The following is a 25,273-nucleotide window of genomic DNA, read 5'->3' as shown; positions in this document are numbered from 1 at the left end:
ACTTTAAAGCTTAGAAATTATGTGAGAGGTCTTTTAAAACTATTCATTTCCTTCTTTCTTCTATTATTATTTCAAAGTTTGGAATAGTGTAGAATCGTAGAAGAAATTATAGTGGTCATATAGTCCAAACTTCTCATTTTACATATGAGTGAATTAATGGCCAGAGAGATGAAATAACTTGTCCAAGATATAGTAAATGTCAGAGTTGGGACTTGAACTTATGTCCTTTGACTCTTGATCCAGCATTTTTCTCACCAAAACTGCATTTAGTGTCCCTATCAACATGTTTTCATTTAAGAATTTTTTAAAAATTATATCAGTGTCTGGAGCTTCTCTTCAGCTGCCAAAAATGTATTATGTGCCCAAAATGCTTAATTAAGGCTGTAATGATGATAAATATGCAAATAATGCTTTCATTTGTATGTATTTTGTCACATTAAAATGTATTTTAGAGGTTTATGAAAACACTATATCCTCTGAACTTCTTTGGCATCCTATTTCAGAAAAGAGCCATCAGTTTGGCTTGCATTGATTGTGGTTGGCCATATGCCCTACCCACATTTCCATAGCAGGATTTACAATTAGAATATACCACAACAGAATATAGAAACATGGAGCAGAACTGGACTTGAGATGATCTGGTCTAGCCCTCTGCTTTTAAGCATATCTATGTCTAAACTATTTGGAACATATGCTTGTGAATTCTCATCTTAAATAGTTATAGGCATAGAAATTATAGAATTAATGTCAAAATGTACTATATATTAGTGAAAGAATCATCACTAATTTAATATGTGATTTAGGATCCTAGTTCACATTTTCTTATTTTATAGCTTGGTTTTGGTCAGAAGGCCAATTCATTCAATTCTTTTGATCCTCTTGAGCCAATTTATCAACAAGTCTTCTCCATCTTTATTCAAAATGTCTCTAGGATGTTAGGATATTCCTGTTATTCTTCATACTGCCACCACCCTTCTCCTCAGTTCTCTTCTCCTAATACAGTGCTTCATCACTTTATACATGGATCACTGCAGCAACCCTCTTGTTTTTTTTTTCTTTGACTCTAATTTTTCCTCCTTCCAATTCTTAATATCACTAATGTATTGATATTCCTAAAATTATCACTTTAATTATGGCACACACTTGGTTAAGATCTATTTTTGGTTTTGATAAATTTTAAACAAGAAGTTTATTTAGACAACAAGATGTTCAACTTGAAGGGAAAACTATCTAGGATCAATTTCTTTATAGTAATTTATCTTTAATGAGATGCAGAGATTGCCCTACATGTGATAGCTACATACAAAAAAGTTATAAAATTGTCCTTGGTTTTACAATGATAAAAGAGAACATTGAAATTATCCAATAAAACAAGGTATGCAAGTGGTTTTATGGTGGTGGTGTTGCTGTTGTTAGACAGTGAGAGCAAAATAACTTACTTGAATATAAAGCTAAAACTTGAGTGAGCATACCACTAATGGAGAAAAGGGATATTGTCACAGAACCAGTTTGTTTTTTCCCCTCCCTGTATTGATCAAATCATACCTTTGGCCATTTGGTTACATATGTGTATGTATACACATACACACATACATACATACATACATTATGATTGTGTACATACACCAGTTACTTTATGTACAATAAAGGAATTGGGGAAGGGAATTGAAGAGAGAAAACTATATTGCAGTAGTCAGGATGTGGGTGAACCAAATTTTGGTTTTCTATTGTGAATGTATTGTTTTCCTTGGGAGCACAGTTCTGGAGTAGAGTTATAGGTTCTCTTTTTAGTTAACACCTTCTGTCTGCTGCTGAAATATCTCAATTGTATCTTCATCCACCATTTCCAGCTGTGCAGTTGTGTCTATTTCATTGATTGGTTGCCTATCAAATTTGAATCTGATTTGCCTTATTGATAAACCCTATCAATCACAATGGGTTTACATTAGTTTACTAAATGGTGTATGCCTCTTAATCTTCAATTGCACCACTGAACCATCTTGCCTTGCCACCTTCAAATGAATGTAGTTATTGTTTTTAGTCTTGGCTCCTTCCTTCATCTTTCCATCAACCATGGCAAGTCTGGGGTCTCCTCAGCCACCACTTCACAAAAGAGACACCAGGATGGTCCACTTCAGTGGCAGGAGCAGGAGCAGGAGAAGGAGGAAGATGAAGATGATGGTGGTGATGATGGTGAGAAAAAGGAGAAGGGGGGGAAGAAGAAGAGGAGAAAGAGGAAGAGCTATTAACTATTTTTTGTTCTAAAACTTACTATCTAGTTTTCAAGATCTCCATAATCTTCCCTTTACTATCCCTCTCACCTTTTTCCATCATTCCCCTGCACTGACCACCTGTTCTAGATGGTTCTCTTTACACTGTTCTGTTACTATTAGTATTACTCTGATTTCAAGAGCTTACAGTGAAACAATCTTATGAAATAGGTAGTGTAGCTCTTATGTCCATTTTATGGATGAGAAAACTGAGGTTCAGTCTCACAAGTAGTGAGTCAGGATTTGAACTCAGCTCTCCTTATTCCAGGTCTATCCTGCTTTATGCAACATTATGCTACCTGAAAACAACAAAAATCAATACAAAGGAAACCTTTATATAGTAGGTGAACTATGTGTCAGGCACAGTGCTAAGTGCTTTATGAGTATTACCTAATTTGATTCTGGCAACAATCCTGAGAGGTATTAGTCATGCTATGTGCATTCCATGTTCCTTGCATGTCATTCTGTGTATTATTCTCCTGGCATATTTATTGTTTTATAATTGTCTTTTAGAATCATGTTTTATTTTGCTTCTCTAATTGAATTGGAAGCTTCTTAAGTTTGTGGACAATGTTCTCTAGTTCTTTTGTAATCCCATTACCCAGGACTAACACATTTCAAACTACCTACTAACTAGTACTGTGTTGAACACATAATAGAACAACTTAAATAAGGGAATGAATGAATAAGAAGTATTTTTTGTCTGTACTTGTCTCTACTATTTAGGATGAGGCAAATTTCCTATTTGCCTCAACACAATATTCAAGCTTGCCAGAAGTCATATAGCAGTCATAAATTTCTGATTTTGTTTATTTTATGCACAAAGTACATTGACATAATGTAAGTCTGTTTGCCTGAACTCCTCTAAGTTGTTGGAGGGATTATAATTGGTCATTGTGCTGGGAGAGATGTGGTACTAGATAGGCACAAGAGAGTATGCTCAGTATTTGGCTGGCCTTATGGAAGGAATGATGGTGTACTGGAAGTAACTGTGCTTTGTATCAGCTATCTGCATTGCCTATGGTTTACCAAATAAGAGAGATAATGCTCATCCTATTTATGGATTTTCCATCAATATTCTGTTTGACTAAAGATGGCAGGAGTTTTTCATGTGACTGAAAAACACTGTACTTTCTTCCTTTTAGTCACTGTATCTTCCTTTCTTCAGAGCTGATGGTAAATATTCTTGGTGTGGTAAAATATGAAAGTTTTTAACAGTCGGTTAGGATAACTGAAAGACGCCAGTTTTTCAAGGACCACCCTTTTGGGGAGGAGATGAACAGTCCGCCTGCTGCGCATGTCAGACTGCCTGCCGGGTTTTTTTTACTTCCGGGGTGGAGAGAACGAGAGGAGCCTTTTTGCCTGCTTGGCGGGACTCCTGGCGGCGCGGCACAGACGGTCTCCCTCACTCCAAAGGTGGCCTTTTTCGGTTTGGTGAGTTTTTATAAGGAATATAGACTAAGCCTAGATTTAAGACGATTTGTACTGTATTTCTATTTTCCTATCCTTCTAATCAACAACACCTTATATACAATAAAGGCTCTATCTAGAAAACCAGAAGCTTCTTCCATTTACTAGTCTGGGAGATAAATTAAGGGAAGGGTTAAGTAGGGGAGATTTATGATCTAATATCCAATTTTAAATCTCACATTGGGTTAGTCAAAGAGATTCCAGGTACCTGAATATTTTGATATATGTTGGATATATAGTTGAATTATGAGTACATTTTCAGCATTATTTGATAAAATTGATGAGAGTTCTGTTCCATAAAATTCTAGACTCAGGCTTTTATTCAATGGCTCAGTAGTACTTTGACATTTGGATCTGAAAACATTGTTATCCATTTTAGTGTTATTCATTTCAGTGTTCTGGCTGGTTATAATGGCACCATCTTTGCATATGGACAAACGGGCAGTGGCAAGACTTTCACTATCACTGGTGGAGCTGAGCGTTACAGTGACAGAGGCATCATTCCAAGGACTCTATCATATATTTTTGAGCAATTACAAAAGGTACAGAATCATAATTTTCATTTATCTTATGTACTTATAAGTAATTTTCTGAGGAAAGAAATTTTATTGTTGGTAAAGTCTTATTATATTCCACCTTAAAAAGGAAATATTTAGTGTGACTATAATTTTGTTCTAAATAATAAACATTACAATTAAGGGAGTTCTTCCCAGTGTCTTTCCTTTGTTAATTATCTCCTATTTATACTGTACATAGCTCTCTCTCTATATTTGCTTGCATGTTGTCTCCTCCACTAGATTATAAGCTCCTTAAAGGAAGGAGATGGGGTTTTTGCCTCTTTTTGTGTTCTCAGTGTTCAGCAAAATGTTTATCACAAAACAATGTTTATAGAATGAACAAGAGTTTTTCATTCAATGACTGCTCTTATAATGAAGATACAAGAGTAGCTCTTTCTTTGAGGTTTAAAAAGCAGGAAATATATTTGATATTAAAAAATACAGATGATAAATAACTGAGGGGCAGAGCCATGATGGCAAAGGAAAGACATTAAATGCACAGAGCACCTGACACAATTACCCCCCCCCCCAAAAAACAGCAATAAAACAGGCCCTGGAGCTGCAAAACCCACAAAAAGATGGGCTAAGATTATTTTCCAGATTAAAAGGGGCCATGCTGGGCTGTGAGCAAAGTCCAACCCCATGATCGTGCTGACACAGACCCCAGACACACTGTGCAAAAGGAATTTAGCCTCGAGCCTCTGAATCAGCTACAGCATCAGTATCTTGTGGAACGAAGCTTACGGTTGGGTGACAGGGCTGAATGGCTGGCCAGGGAGGGGGGAGGGAATACAGGGGTGTCTGCAGGACCTAAGGAGGAATTCAGCTATCCCACCCCAGCAGGGAACCAGGAAGAAATCTTGAGCAGCGGGAGGTCTAGGTGGGGGAGGGGTGCAGGCTTATTGGAGCTAAGAATCACAGCACACATAGTTCTGCTGGCTGGTTAATTAGCAAGTTGGCTTGAGGTTATCTTCAAACCAGAGAACAGGCCAGGTGAGAGAAAAACCTGCCCTCCCTCAAACCAAAACACCTGGTACCCTCTGAAGCTTGGGACAGTGTAGCTTGGAAGTAGGGCCCCACTGTGAGAGGAAGTTAAAAGTCAAGTAAAAATGACAAGACGAACAATCAAAGAAAGTTGAGAACTGTAGAAAGTTCCTTCAGTGACAAGGAAGCTTAAGGTACACCCTCAGAAGAGAATAATAACCTCAGGGCCCTGATATCCAAAGCCTCCAAGAAAAATATGAATTGGTCTAAGGCCATGGAAGCACTCAAAAGGGACTTTGAAGGGAAAGTAAGAGAGATAGAAGGAATATTTAGAGAGGTGAAGGAAAGAATGGAAAGAGAAATGAGAACTATGCAGGAGAGTTGTGAGAAAAAAGTCAAGAGCTTGAAAAGCCAAATGGAAAAGGAGATACAAAAGCTCTCTAAAGAAAATTATTGCCTAATAATTAGGATTCAACAAATAGAAGCTAGTGACTTTATGAGAAACCAAGACACAATGAAACAAATCTAAATGAATAAAAAAAAAATAGAGGGCAATATGAACTATCACCTTGGAAAAACAGCTGACCTGGAAAGTAGATCCAGGAGAGATAATTTGAAAATCATTGGACTACCTGAAACCATGGCCAAAATAAGAGTTTAGACAGCTTCTTCCAAGAGACTGTCAGGGAAAATTGCCCTGATATTCTAGAAGCAGAAGGTAAAATAGAAATCGAAAGAATCCACTGATCACCTCCTGAAAGAGATCTCAAAAGGAAAACCTCCAAGAATATCATAGCCAAATTCCAGAGCTCCCAATTCAAGGAGAAAATATTACAAGCAGCTAGAAAAAAGGAATTCAAATACTATGGAGTTACAATAAGGATAAAACAAGATCTAGCAGCATTTGCATTAAAGGACTGGAGGACATGGAATCTGATATTACAGAGGGCAAAGGAACTGGGACTGTAGCCAAGAATCACCTACCCAGCAAAACTTGTATAATCTTTCAGAGGAAAAAATGGGACTTTGATGAAAAAGAGTACTTTCAGACATTTGTGATGAAACTGAAACTGAATAGGAAATTTTACTTTCAAATACAAGACCCTAGAGAAGCATGAAAAGGTAAACAGGAAAAATAAATCATGAGGGATATTAAAAGATTAAACTTTCTGCATTCCTCATGGGAAGATAATACTTCTAACTCATAAGAACTTTTGCAGTATTAGGGTAGCTGAAAGGAATACACAGAGGACAGAGGTCTGACCTGAATATGAAGGGATACTGTATGTAAAGCATTTATATTTTTGTTTATCCTTGCTCTTTGTGGGGCAAACAGGGTGGGCTATCTTATGTATAGGGCCAGATTTGGGCTCAGGGCTTCCTGGGTCCAGGGCAGGTGTTTTGTCCACTGTGCCACCTGGCTAACCCATGATGACGTATTTAAAATAGGGTTGAGGGGTAGGAGGAATGCACTAGCGGAGGGGCAAGGTGAGAGGTGGACTGGGGAGAGGTAAATCACATGAAGGAAACAAGAAAAAGGCTTATGGAGGGGAGGGGAAGAGGGGGAAGGAGTGGGGTAGTGAGTGAACCTTACTATCATCAGAATTGACTCAAAGAGGGAATAACAGACATACTCAAGTGGGTATAGTAATATATTTTTGCCCTGAGGGAAAGTGGGAGGAGAAGGAGATAAGGGGTGAGAGAAGAGGGGAAGGAGAGAAGGGCAGATTGGGGGAGGTAGCAGTAAAAAGCAAAACACTTTTGAGGAAGGTGAAGATGTTCTGCATAACTGCACATGTATGACATATTGAATTGTTTGATTTCACAGGGAGGGAGGAAGAAAAATTTAGAACACAGAATTAGCTCAAAGACCTTAATCTCATCAGAGATTAACACTCTTACTCAATTGGGAGGAGTTATCTATTTAATCCTACAGAAAAGTAGGAAGGGAAGAGGATAAGGAGGGAAGGGTGAAAGAAGGGAGGGCAGAGTGGGGGAGGGGGCAGTCAGAAGTAAACCGCCTTTGAGGAGGAATAGGGTAAAAGAAGATAGAAAATGGAGTAAATATCATGGAAAGGGAATAGGATGGAGAAAAATAGTTATGATGATTGACTATAATAGCAAAATGTATGAAACCTACTTTGCTGGGCTATTGTGAAGGAAATTATTTGTCAGATTTAAGGTACTATATAAAGGTTATAACGAACAGGATGCTATCATAAAAACCTGGAAAGACCTATATGAACTGAAGCAGAGTGAAATGTACTGTATACAGAATAACAGCAGTAGTGTAAGATGATCTGCTGGGAAGCACATGGTTATTTTTAGCAAGGCAATGATTTAATATAACCCTGAAGGGCATATGAAAATTGTAATCCATATACAGAGAAAGAACTGATGATATCTGAAAACGAATTGAAACATGTTTTTTTTTGACAATTCCTTAATCTGAAGTTTTGGTTTTTATCTGTTTTCTCTCACAACCTAGCTAATGTGGGGGTGTTTTCCATGACCACTCATGTATAACTTATATTGAATTGCTTGAGTTCTTGGGTGTGGGGGGTGGGAAGGGAGGGGGGGAAGAGAAGTTGGAGCACAAAGTTTTAAAAAATTGATGTCAAAATTTGTTGGTTTTTTTGTTTGTGTTTTTGTGGGACAATGAGGGTTAAGTGAGTAGTCCAGGGTCACACAGCTAGTAAGTGTCAAGTGTCTGAAGCTCGATTTGAACTCAGGTCCTCCTGAATCCAAGGCCAGTGCTTTATCCACTATGCCACCTAGCTGCCCCATAAAATTTGTTTAGATAGATAGATAGATGGATGGATGGATGGATGGATGGATGGATGGATGGATGGATGGATGGATGGATGGATAGATAGATAGATAGATAGATAGATAGATAGATAGATAGATAGATAGATAGATAGATAGGTAGATAGATATAGATATATAAGGAATTAAAATTCTAAACAGAAAAAAAAATACAGACTATGTGATCTTTTCTATCTTTGAGACACTGAGATATTTTTCCCTTGCCATAATAAATACAGTCAAATCAGAAACCTTTCTTTTAACTCTTAAAAGCCTGAATAGGAGAGCTTAAGCTCATAGAATCATAGATTTAGAGCTAAAAAATAATTTTTAATTTATAATTGATTAGGTCAAAGAAATAAAATCACTTTGTATGAATTAAATTTCATCAAAGCTCATAGTCTCATTGATTGTACACATATTACTCAAGTTGTGTGTATATATGCATATATGTACATATATGTATATATGCATACACAGGGACATATGTAGGTATGTACATGTGTGTATAGATAAATTGTTGTTGTTGTTGTTGTTGTTGTTTTGTCCTTCATTCTCAAAGAGGACCATGACCGTAGTCATAATTTGCAGTGAATTAGGTTTAAGAGAGGAAGGGCTGTGCAAAGTCATCAATCTCACTCTGTCCTCCAGAGTCATTTGGGTCCAGTGGTTTATTATTATATATTATATATTAAGATATATTATCAGGACAGCTGGAGATATCCCCCGGTGTGGTTTTTTTGTTTGTTTTTGTTTTTGTTTTGTTTTTTTAAAGGCAGTTGGAGTTAAGTGACTTCCCCAGGATCACACATAAGTGTCTGAGGTGAGATTTGAACTCATTTCCTCCCAACTTCAGGGCCAGTGTTCTATCTACTGTACCACCTACCTGCCCTATATATAGATATAGCTATATATCCAGCCATAGTCTCTGTCCTGAGGTCCAGTTCCATATTGCCACTGCTTATTAGCCATTTCTACTTGAATTTCCTATAAGCATGCCAGATGTAATATGACCATAACAGAACCTTACTCTTCGTCCTAAATTCTTTCCTCTTCCCAACTTTTCTGTTGAGTGATCTTCTTTCCATTCACTAGATTCAAACCTTCCTTCATTTCAACTTTACTTTCTACCTAACTCTCCATGAACAACTGCTAAGTTTTGTTGATACTACCGCTTTTTTCACACATTCCCTTTTCTCTACTCAAACAGTCACTGCTCTGATTCAAGTTCTCATCATCTCTCTCTTGGGCTATGCAGCAGCCTCCTAACTGGCCTCCTCTTCAATTAGACTCTCCCCTTTCCAGTCTATTTTTCACATTTCTGACAAAATTATCTTCCTAAAGCTAAAGTCTGAACTTGTCACTCCCTTGTTCAAAAAACATTTTTGGTTTCTAATTAGCTAAATTTAATAAATACCGATTCCTCCATTTGGCATCTAGAGCCCTTCACAATCTGCCTCTATGCTATTTTTCTGGGCTTTTTACACATTGCTCCTATTTGTTTATGAGAGAACATATCCACCTTCCTTGCTATTCCCAATACATGGCATTCCATATCCTGTCTTTGAGCCTTCACACAGGTTAGCCTCCCCTCCCCCATTTGGAATGCACTCACTCCTTTTTTTCATCTCTTAGAAGCCCTAGAGTCTTTCAAAGCTCAATTAAACCACCACCTTTTATAGGAGGCCCGTCCTGATTCTACCAGATGTCAATGCCTTTTCCTTCCAAGAAAAATTCTTTGAATTTATTTCATATGACTTTTGTGTTTACTTTTCTGTGTACTTGTCATTCCCCAATATAATATAAGCTCTTTAAAGAAAGATATTTTTCCTTTGTATTCCCAGTGCTTAGCTTAGGGATTGGTACATAGTAGGCATTTTACATGCTCTAAAAACATTAATTTTATGTGATTGCATATATAACCTATATCAGATTTCTTTCTGTCTTGGGGAGGGGGGAAGGAAGGGAGGGTGGGAGTAAAATTTGGAACTAAAAATCCTATGCAAACATGTTGAAAACTATCCTTATATGTAACTGGAAAATAATAAAATACTTTTATTTTTTAAAAAAACATTAATTTTAAAGGCATTTATTCATGCTTTTTGAATCAATAAAGTAACCTTTTAATGAAAAAATAAAATAGTATTGGTATACCATTAAAAGGATTTCACATAACAAAGTTTTTGTATATCCTGTAATAATATTTTTCTGTTAATTTGGTTACAAAAATTTCTCTAAAATGAATATTCCAGTACAAGTACTTTTGTTTATCCCGACTCATATTATGATTATTCTAAAATGAAAGCATCTGAATGTGTACATTGTAATCTGGAGAAGGGGAGGGGAAAGTGATACTACTATATTGTATCTAAGATTTCCATAGCTCAGTTTTCCTGATACAAAGAAGAAATTACATTTCAGATCATCTCATCTCTTCCTACCTCAACTATCCCAACCAACCACCTTTTCATGAAAAATTCACTTTAACAAAAAAAAAAAACACATTCTAAAGCAATAATATCAAAAGAATTATTAATTTTGAGGAGGAAATGGGAATATCTCATGTATCACACTTTTTTCCTCTTACTATGTTATGTCCCAAATACTTTTTCTCATTCACAAATTCACTTTAGAGCTTTTGGTCATCAATTCTGTTTTATTTCCAAGTCCTGCCCAATGGAAATATAATTTAAAATTTTTTTGTTTCTTTTTTCTTTAATATTTTATTTTCTCCAGTTACATAGAAAAATAAGTTTTGATATCCATTTTAAAACATTGAGTTCCAAATTCTCTCCCTTCCTCCCCCATCTTTGAGAAGGCAAGCAATTTGATTTATACATGTGTAGTCATGCAAAACATTTCCATAAGTCATGTTGTGAAAGAAAACAGAGCAAAAAAAAAAAACCCTAAGGAAAAATAAAGTAAAAAAAAAAATATGCTTCAGTCTGTATTCAGACACCATCAGTTCTTTCTCTGGTGATGGATAACATTTTTCATTATAAGTCCTTCAGAATTGTCTTGGATCATTATATTGCTGAGAATAGTCAAGTCATTCACAGCTGATCATCTTACACTATTGCTGTTACTTTGTACATAGTACATTTCATTTTGCATCAGCTCATGTAAGTCTTTCCAGGTTTCTCCGAGAGCATCCTACTCATCATTTCTTATAGCACAATAATATTCCATCATAATTACATGCCACAATTTGTACAGCCATTCCCTATTTGATGGGCATCCTCTCAATTTCCAATTCTTTGCCACCAGAATAGAACTGCTATAAATATTTTTTAACCTATAGGTCCTTTTCTTTTTTGCTTTTTATCTCTTTTTTGGATACACACCAAGGTCAAAGAAGAAGCATGGTTTTATAGCCTTTTTGGGCATATTTCCAAATTGCTCTACAGAATGGTTGAATCAGTTTACAATTCCACCAGCAGTGCATTATTGCTCATTTTTCCCACATCCCCTCCAATATTTGTCATTTTCCTCTTCTATCCTATTAGCCAATCTATTAGGTATGGGGTAGCACTACAGAAGTGTTTTGATTTGCATATCTCTAATCAATAATGTTAGAGATTTTTTTTTTCATATGGCTATGGAGAGCTTTGATTACTTCATCTGAAAACTTCATATCTTTTGATCATTTATCAATTGGGGAATGGCTCTTATTTTTTAAATGTTTATTTGCAATCTTTTTTTTTTTTTTGTGGGGCAGTGGGGGTTAAGTGACTTGCCCAGGGTCCCACAGCTAGTAAGTGTCAAGTGTCCGAGGCCAGATTTGAACTCAGGTACTCCTGAATCCAGGGCCAATGCTTTATCCACTGTGCCACCTAGCTGCCCCTGCAATCTTAATAGTATTTAATTTTTCCAGTAAAATGTAAATATAGTTTTCAACATTTGTTTTTATAAGATTTTGAGTTCTGAATTTTTCTCCTTCCCTCCTTTCCTTCCCCTCTCTCCAAGACAGAAAGCAATCTGATATAGGTTATATATGTAGAGTCACAATAAACATATTTCCACATTAGTCATGTTGTGAAATAAGAATCAGAGCAAAAGGGAAAAACCTCAAAAAACAAAAAAACAAAAACAAGAAGTAGAAATAGTGTGGTTCAATCTGCATTTTCTCTGGATGTGGAGAAAACATTTTCCATCATGAGTCCTTTGGAATTGTCTTGAATCACTGTTTTGCTGAAAAGAGCTAAGTTTTTCACAGTTCATCTTCACACAATGTTGCTGTTACTGGGTACAATATTCTCCTGATTCTGCTCACTTCACTCATTCCAGGAATGGATCTTATTTTTATAAATTTGGCTCAATTCTCTATATATGTTTGAGAAATGAAGCCTTTATCAGAGAAACTTGCCTCAATTTTTTTTCACTTACTATGACTACCTGTACTTCCCTATATCCTGTTCCCTACTCCAATTTATTTTATTCTCTTTACCTTCATCCTGTCCCTCCTCAAATGTATTTTGATTCTGACTAACCCTTCCCACAATCTGACCTCCTTTCTAACACCACCCCCTTATCCCCTTCCCCTCCTATTTTCCTGCAGGGTAAAATAGATTGTTTTTACCCACTTGAGTGTGTGTGATATTCCCTCCTTGAGCCAATTCTGATGAGAATAAGGTTCACTTATTCCTCCTCATTTCCCTCATTGTCCCCTCCACTGTATAAGCTTTTTCTTGCATCTTTTATTTGAGATAATATACCTCATTCCACCTCTCCCTTTTTTTTCTCCCAGTACATTCCTCTCTCAATCCTTAATTTTATTTTTTTAAGATATCATCCCTTCATATTCAACTTGCACCTGTAACCTCTTTCCAACTGCCCTAGTAATGAGAAAGTTCTTATTAGTTACAAGTATCATCTTACCATGTAGGAACTTATAACCAGTTTATTCCTTTAAAATTCCTTATGATTTCCTTTTCCTGTTTACCTTTTATGCTTCTCTGAGCCTTGCATTTTAAAGTCAAATTTTCTATTCAGTTCAGGTCTTTTCATCAAGAATGCCTGAAAGTCCTCTCTTTCATTGAATGTTCATTTTTCCCCTTGAAGGATTTTTCTTAATTTTTCTGGGTATAATCCCCATTCTTTTAACCTCTGGAGTATCATATTCCAAGCCTCCAGTCCTTTAATGTAGAAGCTGCTAAATCTTGTGTTATCTTGACTGTGGCTCCACGGTACTTGAATTGTTTCTTTCTAGCTGCATGCAATATTGTCTCCTTTACTTGGGATCTCTAGAATTTGTCTGTAGTATTCCTGGGAGTTTTCATTTTGGGATCTCTTTCAGGAGGTGATTGGTGGAATCTTTTAATTTATATTTTACCCTCTGGTTCTAGAATATCAGGGTAGTTATCCTTGATAATTTCCTGAAAGATGATGTTTAGGCCCTTTTTTGATCATAGCTTTCAGGTACTCTAATAATTTTTAAATTATCTCTCCTGGATCTGTTTTCCAGGTCACTTGTTTTTCCAGTGAGATATTTCACATTCTCTTCTATTTTTTCCATTCTTTTGGTTTTGTGTTATTGTTTCTTGATTTCTCATTAAGTCATTAGCTTCCATTTGCTCAATTCTAATTTTCAATGAATTATTTTCTTCAGTGAGCTTTTCTACCTCCTTTTCCATTTAACCAATCCTGCTTTTCAAGGCATTCTCTTCATTGGCTTTTGGTACCTCATTTTACCATTTTTTCTAGTCTGTTTTTTAAGGTGTTATTTTCTTCAATATTTTTTTTGTGTCTCCTTTACCAAGCTGTTGACTTCTCTCCATGATTTTCTTTCACACTATCATTTTTCTTCCCACTTTTTATTCTCCCTTACTTTCTTTCCAAAGTCCTTTTTGAGCCCTTCCATGGCCTGAGACCAAATCATATTTTTCTTGGTGACTTTGGATGTAGGAGCTTTGATTTTGTTGTCTTTTTCTGAGTGTCTTTTCATCTTCCTTGTCACCATAGTGACTTTTTATGGTCAAAATTTTTTCTTTTGTTTGCTTATTTTCCCAGCCTATTTCTTGTTAAAGTAGGGCTCTGCTTCCAGGGTGGAGGGTTCACTGTCCCAAACTTCAGAGATTTTGTGCAGCTCTTTTCAGAGATACTTCTAAGGACCTCTAAATTTTCAGTTTTTCCGAGGTGATATGAGCTAAGGAGAGATGTGTTTGTTACTCTCCTGGCCTGTGCAATCAGGCTGCAAACTCTGGTATTACTTCTCTCTGCCCTGGAGCTGCCACCCAGGACTACAAGCTGGATGGGCAAAGCAACACAGTTCTTCCTCAGTGCTAGCAAAGAGAACCCTGTAATCTCTTGCTGATCAGTTGTTCAGCTCCCTTACCATCTATAGGCTTAGAATTCCAGGAGCAGTCTCTGTAGCTGCTAATTCAGTGGTTCTCAAGACCTGCTCCTGGTTTTCTGGGGCCTGTCTGCCCTGGAGTAACCTGTGATGGACTGTGCTTGACTTTCTCCCTAGTACAACAGACCTTTTCTGCTGACCTTCTAAGTTGTTGTGGTGGGAGAATTATTTTGTCCTGTCATTTTGTGGGTTCTGCTCCTCCAGGAATTGTCTTATGATATTTTAAAGGTATTTGGAGCAGTTTGGGGGAGAGCTTAGGTGAGTCTCGGCCTTTCCTCCACTATCTTCTATAATTTTTAAAAATTTATTTGTTGTGGCCTATATGCAGAAACTTTCCCTTTTACAAATATGCCTGCCTACCCATGAATGGTCTGATTAACCCTGTCCAAGGTAAGAGAAACAGTTAGGACCCTTCAAAATCATTGCAGCAGTTAACTTTGTCTTGTTTCATGCAATTAAAAAATCATCAAACCCAAGAATTGAAAAGACCTCTTATAACATTATTCGTTCCCTTTTGTTTTGAATAAGGAAGAGTAAGTAGTCCTATATCTTAACTATTCTGCTTTTCTTAGTAAAAACTAAAATAGTATTCTCTATTTTTGTGGGTGTTTGCTATATCATAATGTTGAGCTATATTCATATAGAAGTCCACTAAAATGCCCCAGTTTTTGTTTTGTTTTGTTTTTTGCACAAACTGCTATCCAGACATGCCTCCCTATTCTATACTTAGGAAATTGATATTTAGACCCAAGCATAGAACTTTACATTAACCCATATTAATTTTTATAGACTTGGAATCAGCTGGCTTACCTTCATATCCCTACTCAAATACTTACTACTTCTATGATTATAGCCATTATACTTAACCTCTCAGAGCATGTTTGTTCATCTATAAAATAGAAATAATTGCACTAGTAGAGGAATCCTGGTGTATTGTTTAGGGTTCAGTTTCAAATCCACATACTCATGTGACCTTGGGGAAGTCATCTAATATCTTATTGCCGCAGAAAACTTTTAGGAAGTTTTTAGTCTCTATTTGTAGTGGGAATTTTTCAAGGAGAGTTTACCATACCATTGAAATCACAGTTCTGGACCAAGGAAAAAAAAACTGTACTGCCACAAAGTTGTGAGAAAAGGACTTTACAAACTTTAAAGTGCTTTATCATCATTATGATCAAAGTTATTATTCAAGTTGAGCAAATAACTAAAAGAACACACATCAAACCTGAAATCCATTCCTATGACTGTGAGTGGTAAACATATTTTCAGTGACTATGAAGGAAAAAAAAATTGATTTAATTTGTTTTGGAAATTATTGTTCATTATTTTGAGTATTCTGAAGTTCAAACTTATTTGGAAGAAAGAAAAAATTCAGTCTACAGGAAACATGTGGGTTATATTACAGTCTGGCAATTCTGAATATTGAGAGAAAAGTAATAAGAAAAGGTAGCTCACCACATAGAAAATACTAATGTTTCTTCAGTGTGCATTCCAGTAAAAATCCAGAAAATGAAAAAAGCTGGTGGAGCCATCATTTTCCTGAGACTTTAGAGCTGTTCTTTTAAAAAAAAGGATTTAGAAAAAAAAAGAGAACTTTATTTGTTTACCTGAGATTAAAGTATAATTAGAGTATTATTTTTTAAATGTTCGTTCCTCTTCTTTCCTTTTCCTCTTTTAACATTGACCTATTAAATTCCTCATCATGAGGTTTAGGAAGAGGTCTCATCAGCAGGTTCTATCCTTTGAACCTTCATGGAAATCTGTGGTTGGGAGGAGAGGAAGATATAGATATAGATGATATGGATATGCATGCATGTACAGATATGTCTTCTCTTTTCCCTACTTTAGATAGGACTAAAACTAAAGAGAGTCTACTTAACTTTTACAGTCTCCTAATATTTATTATTTAGCTGTGAACTTTTTCCTAGATAAAGCTGCACTTGGAATTAAATTTTATAAGTTGTATGAACCAAAGGAAGTCATTTCACCTCTTTGAGTTTGTTTCCTTATTTGTTTTTTTTAATTAATAAAGTATTTTATTTTTTTTCCGTTACATGTAAAGATAGTTCTCAACCTTTGTTTATACAAGCTTTACAATTTCAGATTTTTCTCCCTCCCTCCCCTCCCTCCCCCCCTCCCCTAGACAGCAGGTAATCTGATATAGGTTTTATATATATATATATATATATATATATATATGTATATATATATATATATATATACACACATAATAACATTAATCCTATTTCTGCATTAGTCATGTTATAAGAGAAAAAATAAGAGCAATGATGGAAAACCTCAAAATAGAAAAAAAAACAACAGCATCAAAAACAAAAGAAATAGTATGGTTCATTTAGCATCTATACTCCTCGGTTCTTTTTTTTGTTTGTTTCCTTATTTGTAAAAAGAAGGCAATAACATATCTACTAATTACCTTGGGGTTGTTGGGAGGAAAATATAAATTTGGATTATTATCATCATAGTGACATTATTTTTTTTACTACCGAATTAAGTGTTGAAATGGGTCAAGCTGAAAGTTTTGTTTTCATCAACTTAGATGATCTTAAGGCCCCATCAGTAGGTCAGATAACCAGTTTAGCAGACACATTAACCAAGAATAGGAGTTCCTTTTTTGAGAAAATTTTCTTGGTGGAGTTGTAGTCATTCATTTCTGGCTTGCATTAAGTACCTCTATATTCACACTTCCTTTAAACAAAAGTTAGCGATGAAGCCTTGTTATTTTATAATAGAATCACAAAAACCTATAATTTCAGCATTGAAAAGGAACCCAGATGCCACCAAGCCTAACTCACAGCCCCAAAAGAATCCCCTCTCCAATATATCTGACAATTGGGTACCCAGACTCTACCCGAAGATCTTCAATGAAAGAGAACCTGCTACCTTCAAAGGCAGCCCCATCAGCTTTGGAATAGCTCTATTGGTTATCAAGTTTTGCATGACATCAAGCTAAAATTTGCCTTTCTGTGATTTCCACCCATTAATCCTTATTCTGCCCTCTAGGACCAGACAGAATGAGTGAGAATAAGTCAAGCACTTCTTCAACAGCCCTACAAATACTTGAAGACAAATATCCTGCTTCCCTGGTCTTCTTTTTTCTAGGCTAATAATGCCCAGTTCTTTGAATTTTCTTCATTTAGCATAGACTTAAAGCTCTTCGTCATCTCGGTCATCCTCTTGAAGACATTTTCCAAATTATGAATGTCCTTTCTAAACTGCATTACCGAGAACTAAATACATAATCCACCTGTAGTCTGACCACAAGGACATTCTTGATTCTTTCTAACTCCTAGTGCTTCCCCCATTCCATCCTATGTTACTTATTTTGTATACACTCATTTGGGTGCATGTCTTTAATTATAGAATATAAGCTCCTTGAGAGCAGAGACATATTCAGGTTAATCTTTAAGCCCTATTGCCTAACATCTTGCATAGTATATGCTTAATAAGTGTTTATTGATTATTGATTAACCAAGCCAAAATAGAGTAGCCATATCGTCTTGTTTCTGGTGGCTGTAATTGTTTTAATGCAGTCTAACTTCAATCTTAACTTTTTTGACTTTTCTATCATACTATTGATTTCTTCTGATCATTCAGTCCCCTATATCCCCCATTTCTTTTTCTGGACACACTTCCTTCTAAACACTACAGTTATGTACTTGTGAAATCATTTTGTTAACTGAGTATAAGGCTTTACATTTATCCTCATTAAGTCTGACTTTATTAAATTCAGGCCAGTGTCCCAAGCTGCCAAGATAACGTTGCATCCTAACTCTACAACACAGTGAGTTAATCCTCCTCCTCAGCTTTGTTAAAGCATTCTAGTTTTCCTTGTAAAAGTTACCCTAATTGATTGCTGATCATTTTGACTTGGTGACTGGTAGGTTATCTGTGTAGTCTCACTATTGGATAGGGAGTATTTAGAATCATAGAGTTTTAAATGTAGATAATAGATAATTCCTATTTCTTCTCTTTTCTTCTTCAAATTTTCATGTACTTACTTTCCTATTCTGTGCCCAAAAAGATGGCTTTTCTTCATGTCCCTAGGTCCTAACATAGTACTCTGCATATAGCTATCACTGAATAAATGCTTGTTCAATTAAATTTAAATTTCCCTTCCTTACCTCCTTTATTTAACAGTTGAGAAAACTAAGATTTAAATAGATGAAGAGTTATAACCAAAGTCGTTTGGTTAATGAAATTAAAACTCAAGGTCTCCTAATTCCCAGGCCATCACTGTGCATTCTTTCTATTCCATACCCTATACCCTCTCTAAGTCTTCTCTCCTTGAGTCTTGTGACTAGCCTACCCAAGGCCATGGGCCACAAAGTTTAATCTACTAATATTAGAAAGGGACTAGTTATAATCTATTTCAAGAAGTTCATCTTAAGCAGATTTACCAAGTTACTATACATCTTCCGTACAAACCCACATGACACAGAAATATTCTTTTTTATGCATAAGCAATGAGGGTTAAGTGACTTGCCCAGGGTCACACAGCTAGTGTCAAGTGTCTGAGGCCGGATTTGAACTCAGGTCCTCCTGAATTTAGGGCTAGTGCTTTATCCACTGTGCCATCTAGCTGCCCCCCATTCCCATAATTTTCAATTCTTTGCAACCCCAAAAAAGCACTAATGCCAATATTTTGGCATCAGCATTAAACCAGGGTACTTTGCCTCTCTGATATCAGTAACTAGAGGTCCTTGATCTGCCACTTAAAGACAAGCAAAATGGTCCAATGGTTCTGATGACCTCAGTAGGCCATATTATGTTCAACCATTCTATAAATTAAGTAAGTTAAGTATTAAATCTTACGACCTGAAGCATGCTTCTGAAATAAGCCATTGTAGGGTATATTGCATAAAAGAATACTAGCTATCTGTAAATTAAGCATGCATTTTAGAAAAGATGGAAGCATTTTGCTACTAGATTTTTTTAATAAGAGTAATGATTTGTGGGGTTTTTTTATATTTCACAATGTATACGTTTATTTCTTTATAGTAACCTTTTTAGTGTAGAAAGTTGAAAAAATGGTGTCTTTATACAATTCTGCAGTTCAACTAAGTTGGCTCTTCCTAATTGTATATTGACTTTTTTATGTATATATGGAAACAATAAAGAATAGACTAAAGTTGCTGGTAATCATTGGTGTTGGTCATTAAAAAAAAAAAGTTATACATATGGTAACTGGAAACTTGAAAGTGTCACGAATTTAAAATGTAAACCATGCTGAGAGGGAGGGAGGGAGGGAGAGAGAGAGAGAGAGAGAGAGAGAGAGAGAGAGAGAGAGAGAGAGAGAGAGAGAGAGAGAGAGAGAACAAGGCAGTGAGGAAGCTGTGCTGATAAATTTGTCAATCTCCCTGAAAGTTGAATTGCTATTTATAGCCCTTTACATTATTTTCCTTTTCCAATCAGGACAGCAGAAAAATGTATACAACCCACATTTCCTATTTGGAAATCTACAATGAATGTGGTTATGATCTGTTGGATCCAAGACATGAAGCCTCCAGTTTGGAAGATTTGCCGTGAGTAGCCAAACAACAAAGAATCAGGGGGAAAAAAAATTACTTTCAGATGTTCAGTTGCATTGTTTTCTTTGAAACTTTATAAGTTCATAGTTCCAAACTTAATTAACTAATACTAGTTAGCAGGGGGTTTTCAGTAATGATAAATGGACAGTAGTCATGAGAGAACAACATACTCAAAACTGATTTCTTTGGAAAAGCTCTTCTGGATTCCATTCAAGAGAGAAGAGCAAGATGTTTTCTTTTGGATGCTGACATGACAGTGTTTTTTAAAGATGTTTCTACAAGAAATTTCTTTTCTGTTTTTTACCTTTTTCCTCAATAAAGTATCCTGATTAGCCTTTGGGAAACTCTAAGAAAATATGAAAAAAAGAGGCTTTGCCAAAAATCTATTCTAGAATTGAAAATCAGATGGTGGAATTTTCACTAATTATTTAACTGTTATACACTGAAAGAGTAAACAAATGCTTCAGATCTGCCTGAAGAATCTCAGTTTTGGAATAATATTACCCATAAGGATAAACATATAAACATAGATCTTTAAGTCACTTATTTTAGTTTATGCACAAACCAGTTATATGTTCATTGTTAATGTTTCAAATTACTTTAACATAGTATTTTAATTTATTAAAAATAGCCCAAAAAAGTAGCCCAGAAGAACCTGAGAATCTGACCTATTTTTGTAATAGCCTTCCTTACTGAGTATTACAAAAGTATATCTATATATACACATATAGCATATATGTATAAATGCACATGTATATATACATGTATGTATATGTGTGTATATGGTAATCCTCTGTCAGTTACCACTTTAATTTTCTCATTCAGTGAGGAGGAATGAGAAAGGAAACTGTTTCTCACACTATCTTCATAAATATTCTTTGAATAAGAAAAATAGTATGATATAGGTTAAAAAAGGGCTGTATTTGGAGATAGAATATTCTATTTCATTCTTCTTTCTACATGTACCATGTGGCCTTAATAAAGTTACTTCTTTGAATCTCACGTCTATAAAAAAAAACTGGTAGAATACTTGTACTACCTTACAGAGTTGTTGTGAGGATCACATTGGATTAAATATCATATGTTTTGTAACTATAAAGTGTTTTGTGTCTATGTATGTGTGTGCATATATAATCTATTATAGGTCCCAGCCCAAGCCTCTTTTGACCATTATTCTTTGGGCTCTTGATATCTCAGAGTAAGTGTAAATAACAATTGTCTGTTTTTTTAGCCAGAAACTCTTCCCCTCACACATGTATCTATCAATCGACCAACGTACTGTTCAGTCAGTCTGTCTGTCTGTCTATCTATCTATCTATCTATCTATCGATCTATTGATTTATTGATCTATCGATCTATTTAAAATAGGTAAAAGAGACCATTCTTTGCCTTATTTCTTACCCACCCTTAATCATTGAATGGGCATTGCCTCACAAACTGATCCCTGGGAAAGGTCTTAAAAAGGCCAGGGTCTCCCACTGCATCCAGATCCATGTCTAGTCAGCCTGATATATATCTTGCCACTAGGCCCAAATAACTCCGGAGGAGAGTGAGGCTGGTGACTTTGCACAGCCCTACTTCACTTAAATCCAATTCACTGCAAGTCATGTTAGTTATCACCTCCCCAATGTCATGGTCATCTTCAAGAATGAAGGACAAACAACACCATCAATAATGATGTATCATATTGATTATAAAAGGGAGATGGTTTTGTGGGTTTTTTTTTTTTTTAGGCGGAGTGGGAAATAGGTTAGGCAAAGTCATTCCATTTTATGGAAAGTACTGAATGTCAGGTTATGATATTTGTATTTGATCCAATATGAAATGGGAAGTAATTGTAGGTTTTTAAACAAAGGAGTGACATGCTGACAGCAATATTGAAAGAAATTTAATCTTTATTTAGAATAGACTGTAGTGAAGAGAAACTGAAGGCAGGATCACTAGATAGGCAGCTATTTCAATAATCCAAATATGGGATGATTGCTTCCATCAGGTTGCCCTACTGGGAAAAAAATGGAGGGCATTCATTTAACAGATGCTACATTGGAAAAATTAATAGGACTTGCTGGCTGTTTGACTTTAGGAAATAAAAGAGAGTGAAGAGTTAAAGATGAACCAAAGAGTAAAATCTTTGATTTTGATCTTGGGGAACAGAATCATTACACAATTGTCAGAAAAGAAGATATTTTTGAAAATTTGTTGACAGTGAATAATTTGGTTTTATATATGTAACATTCATAGTGATGGTGACCTAGAAACACCTGCAAGTGTGGGACTGGAGTTTGGATCTAGACTGGAGTCAGTCAACGAGCATTTATTAGTATATATTTGAGTGTTGTTAGGAAAAGGGTGAGGAAACCATGAGAGTGGCTAAGTTTTATGAGTGTAAGAGAAGAGAAGAAGATTTTTAAGGACTCAGTTTTGTAGTTATCTGTAGATAGGCAGTAGAATAAATGAAAGACCAAGATGGAAGAGTAGGAGAAAAACCAGGAGAATCCTTTGCCAATCAAAGGAGTCAAGCATTTCAAGAAAGAGCATGTTAGGCAGGCTTTTAGAACTGTGATTCTTCACCCGGGGTCCAGATTTCAGATAGTCTATAATTTCTTTTTTTTTTTTTTCAGGGCAGTGAGGGATAAGTGACTTGCCCAGGGTCGCACAGCTAGTAAGTGTCAAGTGTCTGAGGCCGGATTTGAATTCAGGTCCTCCTGAATCCAGGGCTGGTGCTTTATCCACTGTGTAACCTAGCTTCCCTGTCTATAATTTAAAAGGGGAAAAATACGTCTTCATTTTTTAACGATAAATGAAATTTAGCATTTTGCTTTGATTATTTAAAAACAATTCTGAGAATTGGTTCATAAGCTTCATGAGACTATTGGAGCATCCCATGATACACACAAAAAAGTTAAGCACCCCTACTCCAGAGGAAATTTAAGGTGAAGTACCTTTCAACTCGGATTCTATAGTTCTGTGATTCTGCCTAATTCATTTTTATCAAATATAGCTGTATCAAATACTACTTATCAAATAAGGAATGAGAAATGACAAAGAATGACTATGGTGTATATTCATTCATTCAGCAATCATATATTAGGCATCTGCTGTATTCTAGGCAGGCAGTGTGAAATAGTGGAATGAGAACTGCTCTCAGTGTCAGAAAGACCTGGGTTCAAGTCTTTCCTCTATCACATAAACTCTCAGTGCCACCAGGTAATTCTCTAACATTCTGAATTGCAAAAAAGTTGTCAGTTTGCATTGGTGGAGAGAATTTCCTCACCTGAAATTCCCTATACTTATGAAATCACATGTCTAGTCCGAAGGGAAAAATAAATATCAAGTGCAAGTACTGTGCGGCAGATATGAAGCCAAAAACTAATCAGTCCCTTCATTCAAAGAATTTACATTCTTTAGGGGAATTGAGAGGAGGGAGAAATAGTATTAACACAAATAAATGAGTAGGAATATATACAAAGCAATTTTTTTCTAGAAAAGTGGGTACTTATAACTGGAAGGATAGGACAGGCCTTGAAAGTAGATAGGGATTTTACTAAGTGCTAGGGGGCAGAGGGAGGTGAGGTGAGAAAGGAGACTATTGAAGCCATGGAGGATAATATGTGCAAAGAATTATGTATGCAAAAGATGGAATGTGTTGTGTATGGAGACAACACTGGATAGAGAATGAGGAGTCCTGGGTTCTACTGCCGGTTCTGCTATCCACTGGCTATATGGCCTTGAGCAGGCCTCTTCAGTTCTCTTAGACCGACTCTCCTGGATCAAGTGATTCCTAAGGCACCTTCAAAATCTCAAGTCAGTGGTTCTGTGATTAATGACTTTGAAGAGATCAGCTGTTACTTTGGGCCTTGCTGATCTTCTACTTCAAGAAATTAGATAAAGATAAGGGAGTTTGTTAGATACATTCTGGATGGATTTACTTTGCATTTCTCTAATGATTAGTGACTTAGAACATTCTTTTATATGATTGCTGATAATTTGGATTTATTCATTTGTGAACTTCCCGTCCATATCATTTGATATGGATATCTATTTGCCTATTTGGGGATAACTCTTGGTCTTATAGATTTGAATCAGGTAGCACAAAAGATAGAGTACTGAACCTGGAATCAGGACAACTTGAGTGCAAATTCAGACTTAAACTCCTACTACCTTTGTGACCTTGAACAAGTCACCTAACCTGTTTGCCTTAGTTTCCTTATTTCTAAAATGGGGATAATAGTACCACCTACCTCCCATGGTTGTGGAGAGGCTCAAACAAGATAATACTTCTAAAGCTCTTAATATAGTACCTGACATATAATAGGCACTATCTAAATGCTAGCTATTATTATTGTTGTTATCATCATTATCATTAATAGCTTCTTATATATCTTGAATATGAGACCTTTATCAGAAAAAAAGCTTGCTGAAAAGATTATATTTTTTGTTTACCTGCTGCCCTTCTAATTTACACATTGGATTTATTTATGCAAAACTTTTAAATTTCATATAATCAAGATTGTCCATTTTATTTTGTATGATCCTATTACTTGTATAGTTAAGAACTCTTCCCCTATTCATAAATCAGAAATTTAATTTCTTCCTTGTTCCTCTAATTTTTTTATGATGTAACTTTTTATATTTAGGCCACATAACCACTTGGAACTTATCTTGGTATTTGTTTTTTCCATTAGTTTTCATCGATAGACTTTCCCCCCAAGTAATTGAAACTTCGGATTTATCAAAAAATCTTCCTATTACTCTATTTGCTTGCTCCTGTATGTTGTATACCTAATCTGTTCCAGTGATCAACCTCTTTTTTTTTAAAATTAGTACCAAATTGTTTTAATGATTACAGCTTTGTAGTAAAAGTTGAGATCTGGTACTGATAGACCTCCTTTTCCATTTGTTTTTCATTATTACACTTGAGATTCTTGACCTTTTGCTCCTTCATATGACTATTTTTTCTAGTGCTATAAAATATTCTTTTGGGAATTTGGTTGGTATAGCACCGAACAAGTAAATTAATTTAGGCAGTATTGTCACTTTTTTTAAATACTTGCTCCATCTACCTATGAACAATTAATGTGCTTCCAATTATTTAGGTTTGTGTTTATTTCTTCACAGAGTGTTTTATAGTTAAATTCATATAGTCCCTAGTTGAATTTTGGAAGATACACTCCCAAGTAGTTTATATCTTCAGTAGTTATTTGGAATGGAATTTCTCTTTTTGGCTCTTTTTACTGAATTTTGTTGGTTCTATGTAGGAATGCTGAATATTTGTGTGGATTT

General features: G+C 35.7%; 1 protein-coding gene across 1 annotated transcript in view; it reads left to right on the top strand.

Annotated features, from left to right (window-relative positions):
• The window catches only part of KIF6 (kinesin family member 6), a 511,996-nt gene that overhangs the window by 121,595 nt on the left and 365,128 nt on the right, over positions 1-25,273 (top strand). The window contains exons 4-5 of the mRNA XM_044004953.1: positions 4,135-4,282; positions 19,875-19,984. Of these exons, the coding sequence (XP_043860888.1) occupies positions 4,135-4,282; positions 19,875-19,984 (258 nt within the window). The remainder of the gene's footprint in view (positions 1-4,134; positions 4,283-19,874; positions 19,985-25,273) is intronic.

The sequence above is a fragment of the Dromiciops gliroides genome, chromosome 4 (genome assembly GCF_019393635.1).
Source record: "Dromiciops gliroides isolate mDroGli1 chromosome 4, mDroGli1.pri, whole genome shotgun sequence".
Taxonomy (NCBI): Eukaryota; Metazoa; Chordata; class Mammalia; order Microbiotheria; family Microbiotheriidae; genus Dromiciops; species Dromiciops gliroides.
Note: the sequence above shows the minus strand (reverse complement) of the source record. Positions and strands in the feature narration are given on the sequence as shown.